General features: G+C 53.4%; 1 protein-coding gene across 1 annotated transcript; it reads right to left on the minus strand.

Annotated features, from left to right (window-relative positions):
* Positions 1-6,247: 6,247 nt before the first annotated feature.
* On the minus strand, positions 6,248-13,845 carry MYL9 (myosin, light chain 9, regulatory). Its single transcript, XM_012637704.1, has 4 exons — positions 13,778-13,845; positions 10,209-10,420; positions 7,913-8,074; positions 6,248-7,036 (listed from the first exon to the last, which is right to left on the minus strand). The coding sequence occupies exons 2-4, from the start codon at positions 10,390-10,392 to the stop codon at positions 6,864-6,866; spliced, it is 519 nt and encodes a 172-aa protein (XP_012493158.1). The 5' UTR covers positions 10,393-10,420; positions 13,778-13,845; the 3' UTR covers positions 6,248-6,863.
* Positions 13,846-14,936: the final 1,091 nt, after the last annotated feature.

Consider the following 14,936-nt stretch of genomic DNA (forward strand, 5'->3'; position numbering starts at 1 on the left):
TTCCTGCCAGAATCCTCTGAACTGTATTTACATAACCAAAATGTTATCTCCTATAAACCCATTTTTGGGTCACATTCAACATGTGTATTTTAAAATTCATTTTGTTTAATAACCGTACAGCCCTTTCTATGTACCAGGCACTGTTCTACACACTTCATAAATTCATTTCATCCTGACAACAGCCTTATGAGGTGGATGTTATCTCCATCTCATAGATGAAAACCTATAACATGGTAAAATAACTTCAGAAGGGAAAATAACTTGCCCAAGTTTATGCAGATAATAAATATATTTCTTTCCTCTGATTTTTTTTAACTTTTTTAACTAAAAAAATTTTTTAGAGGCAGGGTCTCACTGTGTTGCCCAGGCCGGCCTTACACTCCTGGGCTCAAGTTGTTTCTCCTGTCTTGGTCTCCTGAGTAGCTGGGACTACAAGCACATGTCACCATGCTCAGCTTCCTCACATATATTTTGATGCACAGAGAAGGTCCTGACTCATACCAGGTGTCCCTCTCCTGAGCCTAGTGTGGGATTTTACACTCAGTGGGCTTTCCATACTGTCCTGAGAAAAAAGGGAAACCAGCCCTAGGGAAGGCACACCTTAGCTCTTATGGGAAGTTTATTTCTAGCCAGGGGAGAGGGGCTGGTAGTTAACTAGAATCAGGTACCACGCTCAGTGGTTATGTTATATGAAGTAACTCCCAACTTCACGGTGACCCAATGAAGCTGGTTCTACCATTTCCCTTTATTTGGCAGATGTGCTGGAAATAGAGTCAGTGGGTTGTCCAGGGTGACTCTGGGGAGAGGGTGGGAGGATCAGGCAGGGCACAGGTGGGTGGGATGGCAGCCTGTGACGTCCTTTCTGGTTGCCTGCGGCCATTGCTGCTCACTCACCCTGAGTGCTTGTTTTGAAGAAAGGGGCTCTTTAGACCAGGTGCCTATGAGCCAGCGGGAGGGCCTGGGCTGCTGGCCCCTTGAGATGGGATCCTAACATCTTGAGACTCAAAGGGACTTGGAGGTCCTTGAGAGGCAGCTAGCATCTGGAAAGCAGCCAGGGCCGGGAATTGCGATCTCTTTGGTCCGGATTGGCTGGCTGACCCTGGGCTTGCCACTGCCCCTCTCTGGGCCAAGGCACGGATACTGTTACTTTGGCTGTCATGTGTCATGACATTAGTCCAGCCTTTCCATTGTATGTGTGACAACACTGAAGCCTAGAGATGGGTAGGGATTTGTCCATATAATTTTACATCCAGAGGAATTCTTTAAAAAGATCCCTTTCCTGGCCAGTGAATTAGAAACTGCAGGGGCCCTAGAATCAGATTGCCTGGCGTATAGTAATTGCTCATTAAATATAAGCCATTATTTGTTGTGTTTTTTCTTTTTCTTCAGCTTAACCATTTTCAGGAGAGCCATTATTTCTTTATGCAACATCCTAAGCAGTGATTGAGTTTGGTTTTATTCTTATTAATTTTGTGACCTTGACATTTAAACCTTGGTCATTTAAACTTTTCCTGCTTCAGTTTCCTCAGTATGAAATTGGGTTAAAAATAGCTCCTCTTTGTGGCGTAGTTATGTAGAATAAAATGCAGTAATCCATGTACAATAGAGAGCCTGGCACAGGGCCCATAGTTAATTGCCCAATAAAAATGAAATTGTCTCTCCCTGATTAAAACTTTCCAGTGGTTCCTATGGCATTTATAGTCATATCCAGGCTCTTCCAGTGGCCTAGATAGCCCTGAGTTCGTCACTTGGCCCTTGGCATGTCTCTTATCTCACATGAGTCTCAGCCTCACACCAAGTTCATGACCACTCCAGTTTTGTTTTGTTTTTGAGATAGTGCCTTGCTCTGTCATCATGGTTAGAATGCAGTGGCATCATCATAGCTCACAGCAACCTCAAACTCCAGGGCTCAAATGATCCTCCTGCCCCAGCCTCCCAAGTAGCTGGGACTACAGGTTCATGCCACCATGCCCAGCAATTTTTCTGTTTTTTGTAGAGACGAGGTCTTGCTATGTTGCCTGGGCTGGTCTGGAACTCATGGCCTTAAGTGATCCTCCTTCCTCGGCCTCCTGAAGTGCTAGGATTACAGGCGTGAGCCACTGCACCTGGCCCTCTTCCTCTAATTTTTGACGATTTGATAGGTATAAAGTAGCCTCTGTTTCTAATTTGCATTTTTTCCTGAGTGCAGTCAGCCTTTCACATCTGCAGGCTCCACATCCACAGATTCAACCAACCATGGATCAAAAATATCCAGGGGGGAAAAAACCATAAAAAAATAATAATGCCGCAATAAAAATAATACAAATTAAAAGACCATTATGGTGTAACAACTATTTACATAGCGTTTCCATTGTGTTAGGTATTATAAGTCATCTAGATGTGATGGAGGATGCATGTAGGTTATATGCAAATACCGTGCCATATTCTATACGGGACTTGGGCGTCCATGGATTTTGGTATCTGATGGGGTCCTGGAACCCATCACCCTATACCGCTGTACCAGTGAGTTGACCATATGTTAGTATACGGTACTTGGTGGATCTTTGAAATTTCTCTTTGGTGCATTTCCTACTTGTATGCTTTATCCGTTTTTCTATTAGATTCTCTAACTTTTTCTTGTAATATTTTAGATGTTAATTCCTTGTGTTTTTTTAATACAGTAAAAATCCACCCTTTTTCTATGAGTTTTAACAAGTACATACAATCATGTAATCACCACCATAATCAAGATGTAGGATATAGTTTCATCACCCCCAAATTTCCTTATGCCCCTTTACAGCCAATCTCTCTTCCCACTCCCACATCCTGGCAACCACTATTTTCTGCCCCATAAGCTGTTTTCTGTCTTTATAGTTTTGCCTTACCCCAGCGGTCACACAGATGAAACCGTACAGTACAGCCTTTTCCTTAGCATGCTGCATTTGAGATTCATCCGTGTTGTGTGTGTATCAGCAGATGGTAGTTTCCTTCGTATTGATGAGTAGCAAGCAGTCCACTGAACAGATGTGCCAGTGTTGTCTGTCCATTTACCATTTGAAGGATATTTGGATTGTTTCCAGTTTTTGGTGATGTTTTTGATTACCTTGACAGTTTTGAGGAATACTTCATTAAAATTAAAAACTTTTGCTCTGTGGAAGACCCCTTGTAGAGAATGAAAAGATATGCAAGATCTAAGATAAAATTATGAAACTCAAAGTGCAATTAAAGAAGATGTAAATAAGGCCAAGCATAGTGGCTCATGCCTGTAATCCCAGTTACTCAGGAGACCGAGGTGGGAGGATCACTTGAGGCCAGGAGTTTGAGGCCAGACTGGGTAACATAGCGAAAGCCTGTCACCCCCATTCCCCCAAATGGTTAAGATGGTAAAGTTTATGTTATGCGTATTTTACCACAGTTAAAAAATTTAAAAAATCAAAAAAATAAATATAACAACATGTGAATTGCCTGAGGTCACACAGCATTTTCCAGATAGAACTATTGTTCCTGGAAATATAATTGTTAAAAATCCAGGCATTTTAATCAAAGACCTAAGTATAATAATTAAAACTAGAAAAATAGGCTGGATGCAGTGGCTCATGCCTGTAATCTCAGCACTTTGGGAGACTGAGGCGGGAGGATCGCTTGAGGCCAGGAGTTTGAGACCAGCCTGGGCAACATAATGAGACCTTGTCTTTAAAAACAATTTTAAAAATTAGCTGAGCATGGTGGCACGGGCCTGTAATCCTAGCTACTCGGGTGGCTGAGGCAAGAGGATTACTTGAGCCCAAGAGTTTGAGGCTGCAGTGAGCTGTGATTGTACCACTGCACTTCAGCCTGAGGGACACAGCCTATGAAAGAGAGCAAGAGACAGACAGGGTCTTGTTGTCTAGGCTGATCTTGAACTTCTGGCCTCAAACAGTCTTCCTGCCTCAGCTTCTTGAAAATATGCTTATTAAGTGTTTGTATTTCTTCTGAGATTCCCTTTCATATTATTTGCCCATTTTTTTCTACTGAGCTGTCTTTATCTTACTGAATTGTTGCAGCTCCTCATAGATAAGTGTCATTATTTTTTATTTTTATTTTTTTTGAGACAGGGTTTTGCCTTGTTGCCCAGGCTGGAGTGCAGTGGCACAATCACAGCTCACTAGGGCCTCAAACTCCTGGGCTCAAGTGATCCTCCTGCCTCAGCCTCCTGAATAGCTGTGACTATAGGCGCACATCACCACGCCCAGCTAATTTTTCTGTTTTTTGTAGAGAGGGGGTCTTGCTCTTGCTCAGGCTGGTCTTGAACTCCTGACCTCAAGTAATCTTCCAGCCTTGGCCTTCCACAGTGCTAGGATTACAGGTGTGAGCCACTGTGCCCAGCCTTGTTGAGTATTCTGCAAATATTTTCTTTTAGTCTGCATTTAGTGTTTAACTTCGTTTATGATTTCTTTAGTCCTACAGAGAGAATTTAGTCTTCATGCATTTAAATCCATCATTCTTTTTGTTTGTGGCTTCTGGGTTTCGTGCTAGACTTTGAAACTCTGAATACTTCACTGTTACGCCTAAATGTTGTCTGAGATAAATAAAACACATTAGTGTCTTCTTTTTCTTTTTTTTCTGAAAAGCTGCTAAGATCTTAATAGGTCAGTTCCTGACATGAAAAACTGCTTTCTTCCCCAGCTCCCAGCACGCCCTGTGCATTCCCGGTGCATTCTTGCTCTCAGACCATGGCTGAGGCTGTTTCTATACACCAAGCACCCTTCTTTCCCTCCTCCCTCTGCCCTGCAGATTCCTGTTGGTCCTGCCCTACCCTACCCAGAGCACTTTCCTTTTCCATTTCTGGGGGTTCCATGAGCCCCCAGGCCATTTCTGAAACCGGTGAGGCTGGACTGACTCTGTCCTGTCGCCACCCAGATGTGAGCTCTCCCATCTCTCTGAGTGAAGAGTGATAGGCTAGTGATAGCATCGCAAACTGAGCTTGCAATCCTGATGACATGTCCCTGCCTTCTTCCAGAAAGGCCGTTGATGCTGCAGTGGCTCTGCCGAGAGGACCCTGTGACATTGGTGGTGGGCATGTGTGGCCAGAGCTCTGGAAGGACACCCAGAGCTGCCCTCCCATCCCGCTTTGGGACTGGCAGCAGTGAATGCGTGGCCAGGCTAAGAGTTGCTCAGGGGCCTATGTGCAGCTGGGGGCCCACAGTTTGGGGCCAGGGGCCAGGGTGTGGTAGAGAGTGAATCTGGGATGTATTTGGGCCTGATTTGGAACTTGTTGGGCTCAGTTTGGAGCCAAGATGAGGAGTTTCATCTGGGCTCTGTCAGGGCCTGCTGCTGAGGTGGGGCAGAGGCCTCTGGGAGGTCGGGGTCTCCTGCTCTGGTGCAGGGTCCTCTTGGTGCTCAGCACTCCCTTGGCTCTGATCTAAGACCTCTGCCGAGTGCTTTGGGGGCCTGGCTCTGGGTGACCTCTAGAGAAGGCAGCAGGACCAAGCTGGGTCCAGCAGTCAGTCACTGTCCTTTGCTGGGGTCACGTGAGGTGGGTGCAGCCCCAGCCTGAGCCCCATGGGGAGTCCAGCCCTCACTCTGCCCAGACCCACCAGGCGACCTAAGGCAGTCCCTACCCCTCTTGGCTCTCTGTTCAACCATTCAGCCAATACTTCTGCCCTTTTTATGCCCCAGGCACTGTTGTCAGTGTCCCCATCATTCAATATGTAGCAGTAGTCCCGGCGCTGCCTGTCCTGCACACACGAGGGATATAAAAAGCTGTGGCCTGCTGTGCTGCTGGTCCTGTGGCTAAACTGACCCTCCAGCTGCAGAGGGTGCCAAGTTGCAGAGTTGGTAACCCCCTCATTCCCACCCCTGTGCCTGGACTACTGGAATGCCCCCATCACCGTTCCCAAAGCCTCTCCATTGTTCCAGGACCACCTGGCTTTCCTGGAGCATTGCGGGGACCCAGAGATCCAGAAGCCTCCACTGGGAGTGGCGGTGCTGATTGCCATAGGTCCTTCCCACTCTGTCTTCTCCCTCCCATGAGCCCCGATGCCAGCAGGCTCGCCTCCCTCTGTCCCCCTCCCCCACTGCTTTGGTCTCAGCTAGGCATGGAGCCCCCTCACTGAGGGACTCTGACCCCCGAGGCTTCAGGGTCCCTATGGCTGGAGGCCCCCAGCCCTTCTTCTGGCCAGGGAGGGGGGATCGGGGCAGCCACTGGGGATGAGAGGAGGGGATGGGAAGGTGTTTGAGGTTTAGGGGGCCTCTTATTTTACCCCAACCATAGACATACACAGCCACAGCAGTGCTCAGCCTTCTATTGGAGATTCTGCCTCCCCTGGGACAAACATCATCCACTCTGTGTGCGTCGTCTTGAGCACAGTCCCATGGTGGGTGGGTGTGCTCTGGTGGCTGGACAGGGTACAGGGGAGGGGTCTGGTGTCCTGTCCTCTGAGAGGGGACTTTGGTGAACTTGTGTTTGTGTGTGGGTGCACATGAAGTGGTGTCCGACACATACCAGGACACAGGGCCTCTTCCTCTTAGGGGCCACATGGGGCCCCTTCCTGCTGGCGGGCAGTGTGGGAATGGGCAGGCTGCCGCTTGAGGCCTGGGCTCTGTTGAGCAGCCTTCCCTTGGTGCCTCCAGGTCCTGCCCTCTGCCCCATCTCCCCAGATGGTCTTTCCTTGGAGGGGTCAGAGACTCCCTCTCAGGTCTCCGGGGTCACGGTGGGAACATTTGCCTCAAGTTGGCCATGTGCCTCTTCCCTGGCACTGCGCTTCTCTTGGCCTGTTGCCTCCACTGGGATCCGCCCCTGCGAGGGTCTTGTAGGGTCGTGGGCATGGAGCTGCTACAGACAAGTGTGTGGGGGGAGGGGGTGACTGGGACGGTGGCCTGGGCATTGGGAGGGCTGGGGTGGCCTAGTCATCTTTGTCCTTGGCACCATGTTTGAGGATGCGGGTAAACTCCACGTAGTTGAAGTTGCCTTTCTTATCAATGGGTGCCTCGCGGTACATCTCGTCCACCTCCTCGTCTGTGAAGCGGTCACCCATGGTGGTGAGCAGCTCCCGTAGGTGGTCCTCATGGATAAAACCTGGGGGCGGGGCGAGGCCCATGAGAGCAGGAACTCGGGCTGGACGCATACAGCGGCCCCTTCCCCTCAGCCCCCCACCAGCTTTCGCACACCTGGAAGGGCCAGGGAGACACAGCCCTAGTCTGTGGTCAGTTTGAAGGAATGAGGACATGGCAGGCGGGCTCGCCAGGGTCCCAGAGGGGAGAGTTCTGCAGTGGGACTGTCTGAGAGGTGTTTCTGTGGGGAACGTGGAGCTGTGAGTGCGGAGGGTGCTGGGTACGTCCTGCCAGAAGAGCAGGAGCTCTGCAGTTCCACCGCCTGGGCTGGAATGCTGCTTCCCATCCTCCCTATCGTGTGACCTTGGGCAAGGTTCTGAACCTCTCTCTGTCCGTTTGATCTGGAAAATGGGGATATAATATGCCAGCCTGGTGGGGGCCTGTGAAGGTAGTCAGGAAAATGCCGTGAACATGCTCAGGCCTGTGGGGGGCTCCAGCAGTGTTACTGCTCCCACCATCACTCTGGCGTGGCATGTGCTGGGGAAAAATCAGCTGTGGGACATAAAGTCCTTGGGAAGATCCGAGGATGGGGGCTGGTTTCTCTGCCTTGTGGGCAAGAAAGGCACGGAATGGTGTGATTTCTGGAAAGGTAGAAAGCAGAGGGAGAGTATGTGTTAGACCAACAGGTGAGATCAAGAAGTCAGACACCTTGGTGGATGTGGGCTGTTCTGGCCTAGCACTTTGGGGAGAGAACAAGGAAGTTTCTGGCAACAGAAACCAGGAGATGGTGATGTCTATTCTGGCCTTTGGGACAGGGGCACCGAAGACCCGGGGCAGGCCGGGCCCCACCACTACCAGCCCCTGGCCTGGCCCCACTCATGTGCACAGGGGTGCCACTGACCTGAGGCCTCCTCGTCGAAGCAGGCAAAGGCGTTGCGGATCACGTCCTCTGGGTCTGTGCCGTTCAGCTTCTCCCCGAACATGGTTAGGAACATGGTGAAGTTGATGGGCCCCGGGGCCTCGCTCATCATGCCCTCCAGGTATTCGTCCGTGGGGTTCTTCCCTGTGGCAGGTAGGACCGTTCATGCCTACCATCCCCAGGCCCTCTGTCCCCAGCCTGGGCAACTCCTGCCTCCCCTTCCCCTCCCTTCACAGTCCCCTGTGAGAGAGGGGAGAGAGTAAGTTGGGTGGACTGTGAAGCACAGTGCCCGGGCAGCCACAGCAGTGGGTGCCAGGAGCTCCCAGCTGCCTCAGTCAGTTTTGTCCTCTGGGCCGCGTGTCGGTGGGCGGGAATGCTTTCTAACATGCAGTCGGCGTGGCCGTCTGCTGACTGCTCTCTGTGTCTGGAGCACCGTGTGCCTTATTGCATTTACCTTCCACCGTCCCTGAGGTCAGCATTCTTACCCCCTTCACAGGTGTGGACCCAAGGCAAAGAGAGGTGAGGTGACCTTTCAAGGTCACATAGCAAGTAAGGAGTGGACCCAGCATTTGAACTCAGGCAGCCTAACCCCAAAGTCCAGGCACAGTGCTTTGCTGTCACACAGGTGCCTGGGTTTCCCCCATCTCTTAGAATTGTGAAGATGAAAAAACAATGGCTGTAGGACTCTCATAACAGTGCTTGGAACAGCCCTACCACTTAGTAGCTGTGTGACCTTGGCCAAATTACTTAACCTCTGTGAGCCTCAGTTTCCTCATTTGTAAAGTGGGAATGATAATCACAGCTATCCAGTAGGATTGCTTTGAGATTTAAGATAATACCTACAGGGCCAGTGCTGCTGATTATTTTATTTGCTGCTCCTGTTTTTTGGTTTTTTTTTAACCTAAAGATGATGTTCTTAACCATAAGGCCATGACTGATCTGCAGACCTGCTGGCGTGAGCTACAGACTTGAATGCCTATTTTTCTGGGTTGACATCTAAAGCTGTCATCAAGCCTCAGGGTTCAGGTGCCTGGATGTGGGGTGCTAAGGAGTCTTTATGTCCCTGTCTCCTCTGAGCCTCACACATCCCGCTGTGTCCCATGGGACGGCCAGGGAAGCTGAGGCCCGAGCGGAGCTATGACATCAGGACCCTAGTGGGGCACTCAGGGCCAGCCCCTCCTCTCACCAGGCCAAGGCTGGGAGGGTCCCAGATGAGAGCGCTGGAGTTCAGTCCCTGCTAGCAACCTTGGGGGAAGGAACTTGCAAGTGATCCTGGCCTGAAGCTGGGAAAGGGGGCCAGTGTCCCGTTAGCCCTCCCACTCAGGGTTGGGTGGTCCTCCCACCAGATGCCTGGTGGGTACACGAGGGCTATGGTCACCATTACACAGGGAAGGGAATGGGTGCAGGCTGGGGACTGACTCAGGGCTGTCTGGCACCAAAGCTTGTGGCTTGACCATCACGTGGTGCCTCCGCCAACCCCAGACTTGTCCTCCCTCACCCCTGCCAGTGTCTGGGCCAGACGCTTTGACCCGATGGAGGGTGTGCCAGGAATGGGCTGAGAGTGGCTGTGTGGCCAGCACGTGGGCAGGGAGGTGGGTGGGCCCACAGGCAGGGTATGGTCTCTGGCAAATTGGACTTGGTTCCTGAGCCCTTTCAGCTCTAAGATCCCGATTCTGAGGAAGTCACTGGAGTGAGAGAGACTCCGAGCACCTGGGAAGGGTGACCTCTGAAGGAGGGCAGGTGCTCTGGCCTCCCCTCTAGGCCTCAGTTTTCCCATCTGTACAGTGGAAAGTCTGTACAGTTCAAACTTTCATTTAGATACTGATCCCTCTCTTTATTTACTTATTTATTTGAGACAGGGTCTCGCTATGTTGCCCAGGCTGGAGTACAGTGGCATCATCATAGCTCACTGTAACCTTGAACTCCTGGGCTCAAGCGATCCCCCTGCCTCAGCTTCCCGAGTGGCTGGGACTAAGGTGTGTACCATCGTTCCAGCCCTAATCCGTCTCTTTAAATGAAATGTTACAGGGCAGCCCAACACAAATCTGCTCTGGACAGTCCTGCTCTGGAGGCAGCCTGTCTAGGTTCAGATGCTGAGCTGGACTTCTGGCAAATCCCCAAACTGCACTGTGCCTCAGTTTGACTATTAGATGAAGTCATGGCAGCTGTTCTCTAGGGTGGATACCACGTGTCTCACTACACAGGAGGTGCTCTATAAATGAGGAGCAGCCCTGCCCGGGCCCCCCTGAGACCCCACCCCATCCCCATCCCTGCTCACCCATCGAGGCCAGCATGTCATGCAGGTCCTCCTTGTCAATGAAGCCGTCACGGTTCTGGTCAATCATGTTGAAGGCCTCCTTAAACTCCTGGATCTGGGACTGGTCAAACATCGCGAAGACGTTGGATGTGGCCCGCTGTGGCCTCTTTTTGGTGGTCTTGGCCTTGGCCCGTTTGCTGGACATCTTGGCTTCAGTTGGTGGTGGGGCTTCCCTGCAGGAAGAGGGTGGAGTGCATATGAGTCTGGGCCAGGAGAATCTTCCAGCCTCCTTCAGATGGGCTTTTGGCATTCAAAGGCCTCCACAGGCTTGGGGCTCTTGCCATCCAGTTCTTCACAAAAGCAGACGAGCATGTGTGATTTTGAACAACTTCCTCTACCTCTCCCGAGCCTGAGTGTCCTGGGAATGGGACATGAGGAGTGCCCAGCAGTGAGGATTTACTGACTTAGTGCCTGAAAGCCTCTGGAACAGCGCCAGCCATGGAGTATGCTATTTTTGCTGTGACTGTTTGTGGAAAACACTTAGGATTGGGCTTGGTGCCAACTGTTAACATGGTTTATTTTATCTTCTTTAATCCTTAATAACATTTACACTGTCCATCTCTCTCTCCAAGTGCCAGAGGTGGGTCAACATGCGAGAGGCAGTGAGCACCCCCCTCCCCAGCTACCCTGCAGGCTCCCCTCTCCCTCCACCCAAGGCACTGGCTCAACAGCCCTGCATTCCTGACATTCCTCCTCGTCCTCCTCCTATGTCCTCTCCATCCTTCTGTGCTACCCGTTGCAGGTTCCAGTAGGCTGTGGACCATCTGCCCCCCACCCACCCACCTCAGGGAGCTTGACCAGCCCCTGGACGGGTGATAGGCTGATCCTGGGCCCTACTCCTCCTTCACACTCCTCAGTGCTTATCGGGCATGAGGCTCCCTCCAGCTGAGAACCCCAGCTCCTGGTCACCCTTGTTTGGACCTGGCTTCTTAGCCGCCAGCCCATCTTTCTCACCCCCAGACCCACATCTGCACCTGTGACTTTGCAGCCCTTGAAGGTTCCTGGCTCCCCCCAGAACAAGTGTGGGCCCCTCAGCCTGGCATTCAAGGCCCTGTGTGAACCCCTCCTGGCCTCTTTGTGACTGGCCAGGTACCCTCACTGTGTCCCTCTGTGATCTGTAATCCTGCCAAGCTGACCTCTGCTGTTCCCCAGCCACCCCCAGACTTTCCTCCTTGGTCCCTCCTCCTGCAGTGCTTTTCCTCCTCCAGCCCAGTTCTTGAGACACCCCCTCGACAGCTGTTCTGCTCACCCTTCCTTTGACTGCAGCATTTAAAGATCTCTCTCCTTCATAATCAGAGCCAACATGAATCCCCCAATTTACCCCAATCGCTGGCCACAGTGGGGCTAATGCTTGTTTAATTAATGACTGTATGAGGGCAGCTGTGGCCAGTCTGCTGCCTCCACTGTACAGGTGGGGAAACTGAGGCCAGGCAAGGGACTCTTTCCATGAACCCTTCTCACAGTTTGTGGGGACTATGTCCCCAAAGACCTAGTGCCTTCTTCCCCTCAGCTGGGCAGTGATGGGCCTGGCCGAGGCTCCAGGACTGCTGACCCCCCCTTTCCTCTGTCCTGGACCCCTTGGTCCAGGGCCTCTAGGACACCACCTCTGCCTGTGCTGCCTGTTCTCACGCCAAGTTGTGTGGTTGTGAGTGCTCATCAAGCTGTTTCCAGGCCTTCAACCCATGACCCTGTTCAAGTCATTATTGATCCTTGGCCTTTCAGATCTTAAACCCTGAGCTGGGTGGGCCAGCCCCAGTGTGTCCTCAGGGTCACAGCTGCCTATAGTCACAAGACAGTGGCTGCCTGTGTCCCATGGACCTACACACCTGGCCCTCAGTGTTTCTTGCATGGTTGGCGGGGAGGGGGGAAGGCGGTATTAGAAGCCCTTCTCACCTGTGACCTGGGTGGGAGAGAGAAGGTGCTGAGGGCAGGGAATGCCATTGTCCCCAGAAGCTGGCCCCCTCCTCTGCTGTGGTTTGGAGGGGCCTGATCCTTCACTGAGCCCATATTCTCTGGGAACTTTGACTCATGGCCCTCATAGAAGGCCACTCATGTAGGAGAAGGCCACTGTGCCTGGCAAATGCTATGATGGCCATCATTGTCCCCACCTCTCTCCTGTCCCCAAAGCTCTAGGGCATGCATGGCCAGGCCCACCCACTTCTCTGTCTGAGCCTGGCTGGGCTCCTCTGCCTTCATGGCCACCCCAGCCCCACCCTCATCCCTGGTGGAGCCATGATGTGGCTGGGCGCACTGTACTAAGGGTTTGCACAAGGCCACCACGTCCATTCCAGCAATTGGGGAAAGCAGGGTGTGATTTGGGGTCCCCAGCACTGTGCGGTTAGAAAAACAGGCCCAGGAAGGAAAGTGACGTGCCCACGAAAGGGTGGAGGTCAACTAGAAGGCAGGACTCCTGGACTAGGTTTAGATCAGTGTGTGTCTTTGAGGCGTGAACAGAAAACATCCATCCTAAGTGGCTCACCGTGGGCCTGTGGCAGCTGAGTGGCTAAGGGCTCTATGTGACCAGAGGTGGTTTCTAGGCTTGGTTGAGGGACTGGAGTCAGGGGCAGGCTGGGCCTTTAGCCCTGGAGCCACCACTTCCCCCTGTAGGGGCCCTGGACACCAGGGATCAAACATTGCTGACACTTGGCCTGGCTGGGACTAGATGCCACCTCCCCGGTACTAGTGTCCAAAATCCCACCATGACTGCAAAGACCTGGGCTAAAGCCAGACCAGGTCTGTGCCCCCTGTTACCTCACAGTCTCTACTGTTGGCGATGCCAGCACCTCCCTGTAAACTCACCTGATCTGTTACCCAGCTCTTCCTGGGCTGGAAAGGAGCAGGGCCCAGGTTTTCCCAGCCCTGAGTCCTTGTCCAGTCCCCTGGAAGTGAGTCCAGCAGGGAGTCCAGACCTTCCCCACCCACAGGCACACAGGGGTAGGCGGCCACAGAGGAAGCCCAGGCCCATGCGGTGTGGGGGGAGGCTGCCTTGATCTCCATTCCTCTCTCCTGCCCCAGGCTGTGGGGATGCGAAATGGGGGAAGGACGTGGATGTTCTGCCGGGCACGGATCCCCGGATCCCTGACAGGGCTGTCTCCTAATCTGTGACACACATGGATGGTACTTTTGGGTCGGGGGAGCATTGTTGATCGCAGTGCTCTCCCTGGCACCCTTTCACCCTGTCACCCAGGACCTCTGGGTGTGGCGCCTCTAGCTCTTCAGCAGAGGGGCAGAGCCTGGACAGTCTCCCCTCGCTGAAGGACCACTGCTTCCCAGAGTACAGAAGAGTCTCCCTGCTGCCCAGCCCCAGGCCGGAATCCCTGACCCTCCCGAGCAGACTCGCAGCCCCAGCCCAACCCCGGTCCGTGCCCAGCAGACCCTCGGACATCCTGGTCCTGGGGCCTGCCCCCGCCCCGTGACAGCCGGATCCGGGCGGGCCACCTCCGTCTCCAGCCCGGCCCCGTCTCCAGCCCAGCCCCGGGTTCTCAGACCCCCTGCTCTAGACACCCAGGCCCTGCCGGGCGTGCTCCCACCTGGTGCGGAGAAGGCGCTCGCTCTCTGGGTGCGTGGAGCCGGCGGCCGTCGGGTCTGGGCTCTCCGGGCGGGGCGGGGCGGGGCGCGGCGGCCGGGGCCTTACAAGGCAGAAGAATGTGCGCGGCCGGCGGGGCGGGGCCGCGGGGTGGGCGGCCGGTCCTTATTTGGCTGCTACCCACGGCGGGGAGAGGGGGGCTCCTGGTGAGCCCCCTTCGCTGCTGTCCCCGCCCCCTGGGCTGTGCTGGGGTTCTGTGAGGAGGGGAGGATGCCGGGGGTAACGGGGAGGCTTGAGGGAGTCCTGACAGGTGGTGGGGATTGCTCTGGGCCGCCCCCTCATTTCCAGCGAGGCATGCTGATGTCCAGGGGCCTAGGCCTAGAGCCCACCCCCCTTCCCCCAGGCCTCCTCGCCCAGGCCCACGCAGTGGGAGCGGCTTGCACCGGGCCAAGTAAGGCTTCTTTAGAGGGAAGAGGCGGGTCAGGGAGAGTCAGCTATCGCACGAAGGGTCGGCTGAAGTTCCCAAGGAAACTTTGCAACACCCAGTTGCTTACTTATTCTGTAAATGTTTGTTAACAGACACCTGCTATAGGACTCCGCTCAGGAAGCGTGTGTTTTGTGGAAGGAAAGTAGTTCCCCGGCGTGGGGACACTACTCAGTGCCTCGAAGGACCAAGCTGGGAGAGGGATGCTGGAGGAAGTGTGTGCTGGAGTGGCTGGAGCCCACCTCTCAGGAAGGGACGCTGGGAAGGCAGGGAGCTGCAGGAAGGCTGTGGGACGTGGGCAGGGGTGAGAGAAGAGGCCTCAGAAGCAGTAGGGACCGATCTTTTGGCTCCATGTCGGCCGCCTGAGAGTTGTGAGTAGAAGGGTGGTGGGATCTAGCTTAGGGTTTGACAGAAAGCTCCTGGGGGCTGTGTTGAAAATAGCCTGGAGGGGCCAGGGGAGGGAAGCTGGGAGAGGAGCTATAAAGCAAGAGGTGCTGCTGACCCAGGCTAGGTAGGCATGGAGGCGATGAGAAGGGCCGGGGTTCTGGAAGTGTTTCGAAGGGGCAGCCAATAGGACTTGGGGGTAGATCGGAGTGGGTGTGAAAGAGGAGTCGAGGATGGCTGCTCTGGTGAATTTGGTCTGAGCAACCAGAAAGGTAGAGCTGTCATTTTCTAAGAT

Source organism: Propithecus coquereli, unplaced genomic scaffold (genome assembly GCF_000956105.1).
Source record: "Propithecus coquereli isolate 6110/MARCELLA unplaced genomic scaffold, Pcoq_1.0 Scaffold122, whole genome shotgun sequence".
Classification (NCBI taxonomy): domain Eukaryota; kingdom Metazoa; phylum Chordata; class Mammalia; order Primates; family Indriidae; genus Propithecus; species Propithecus coquereli.

What these genes read in the sequence shown, in the direction of transcription:
- MYL9 (XM_012637704.1), bottom strand. Translation starts at nt 10,392, where the DNA reads ATGTCCAGCAAACGGGCCAAGGCCAAGACCACCAAAAAGAGGCCACAG. An exon ending in TGACATGCTGGCCTCGATGG is followed by an intron (nt 8,075 to 10,208) that starts GTGAGCAGGGAT and finishes TACCTGCCACAG; the next exon opens with GGAAGAACCCCACGGACGAA. An exon ending in CTTCGACGAGGAGGCCTCAG is followed by an intron (nt 7,037 to 7,912) that starts GTCAGTGGCACC and finishes CCCCGCCCCCAG; the next exon opens with GTTTTATCCATGAGGACCAC.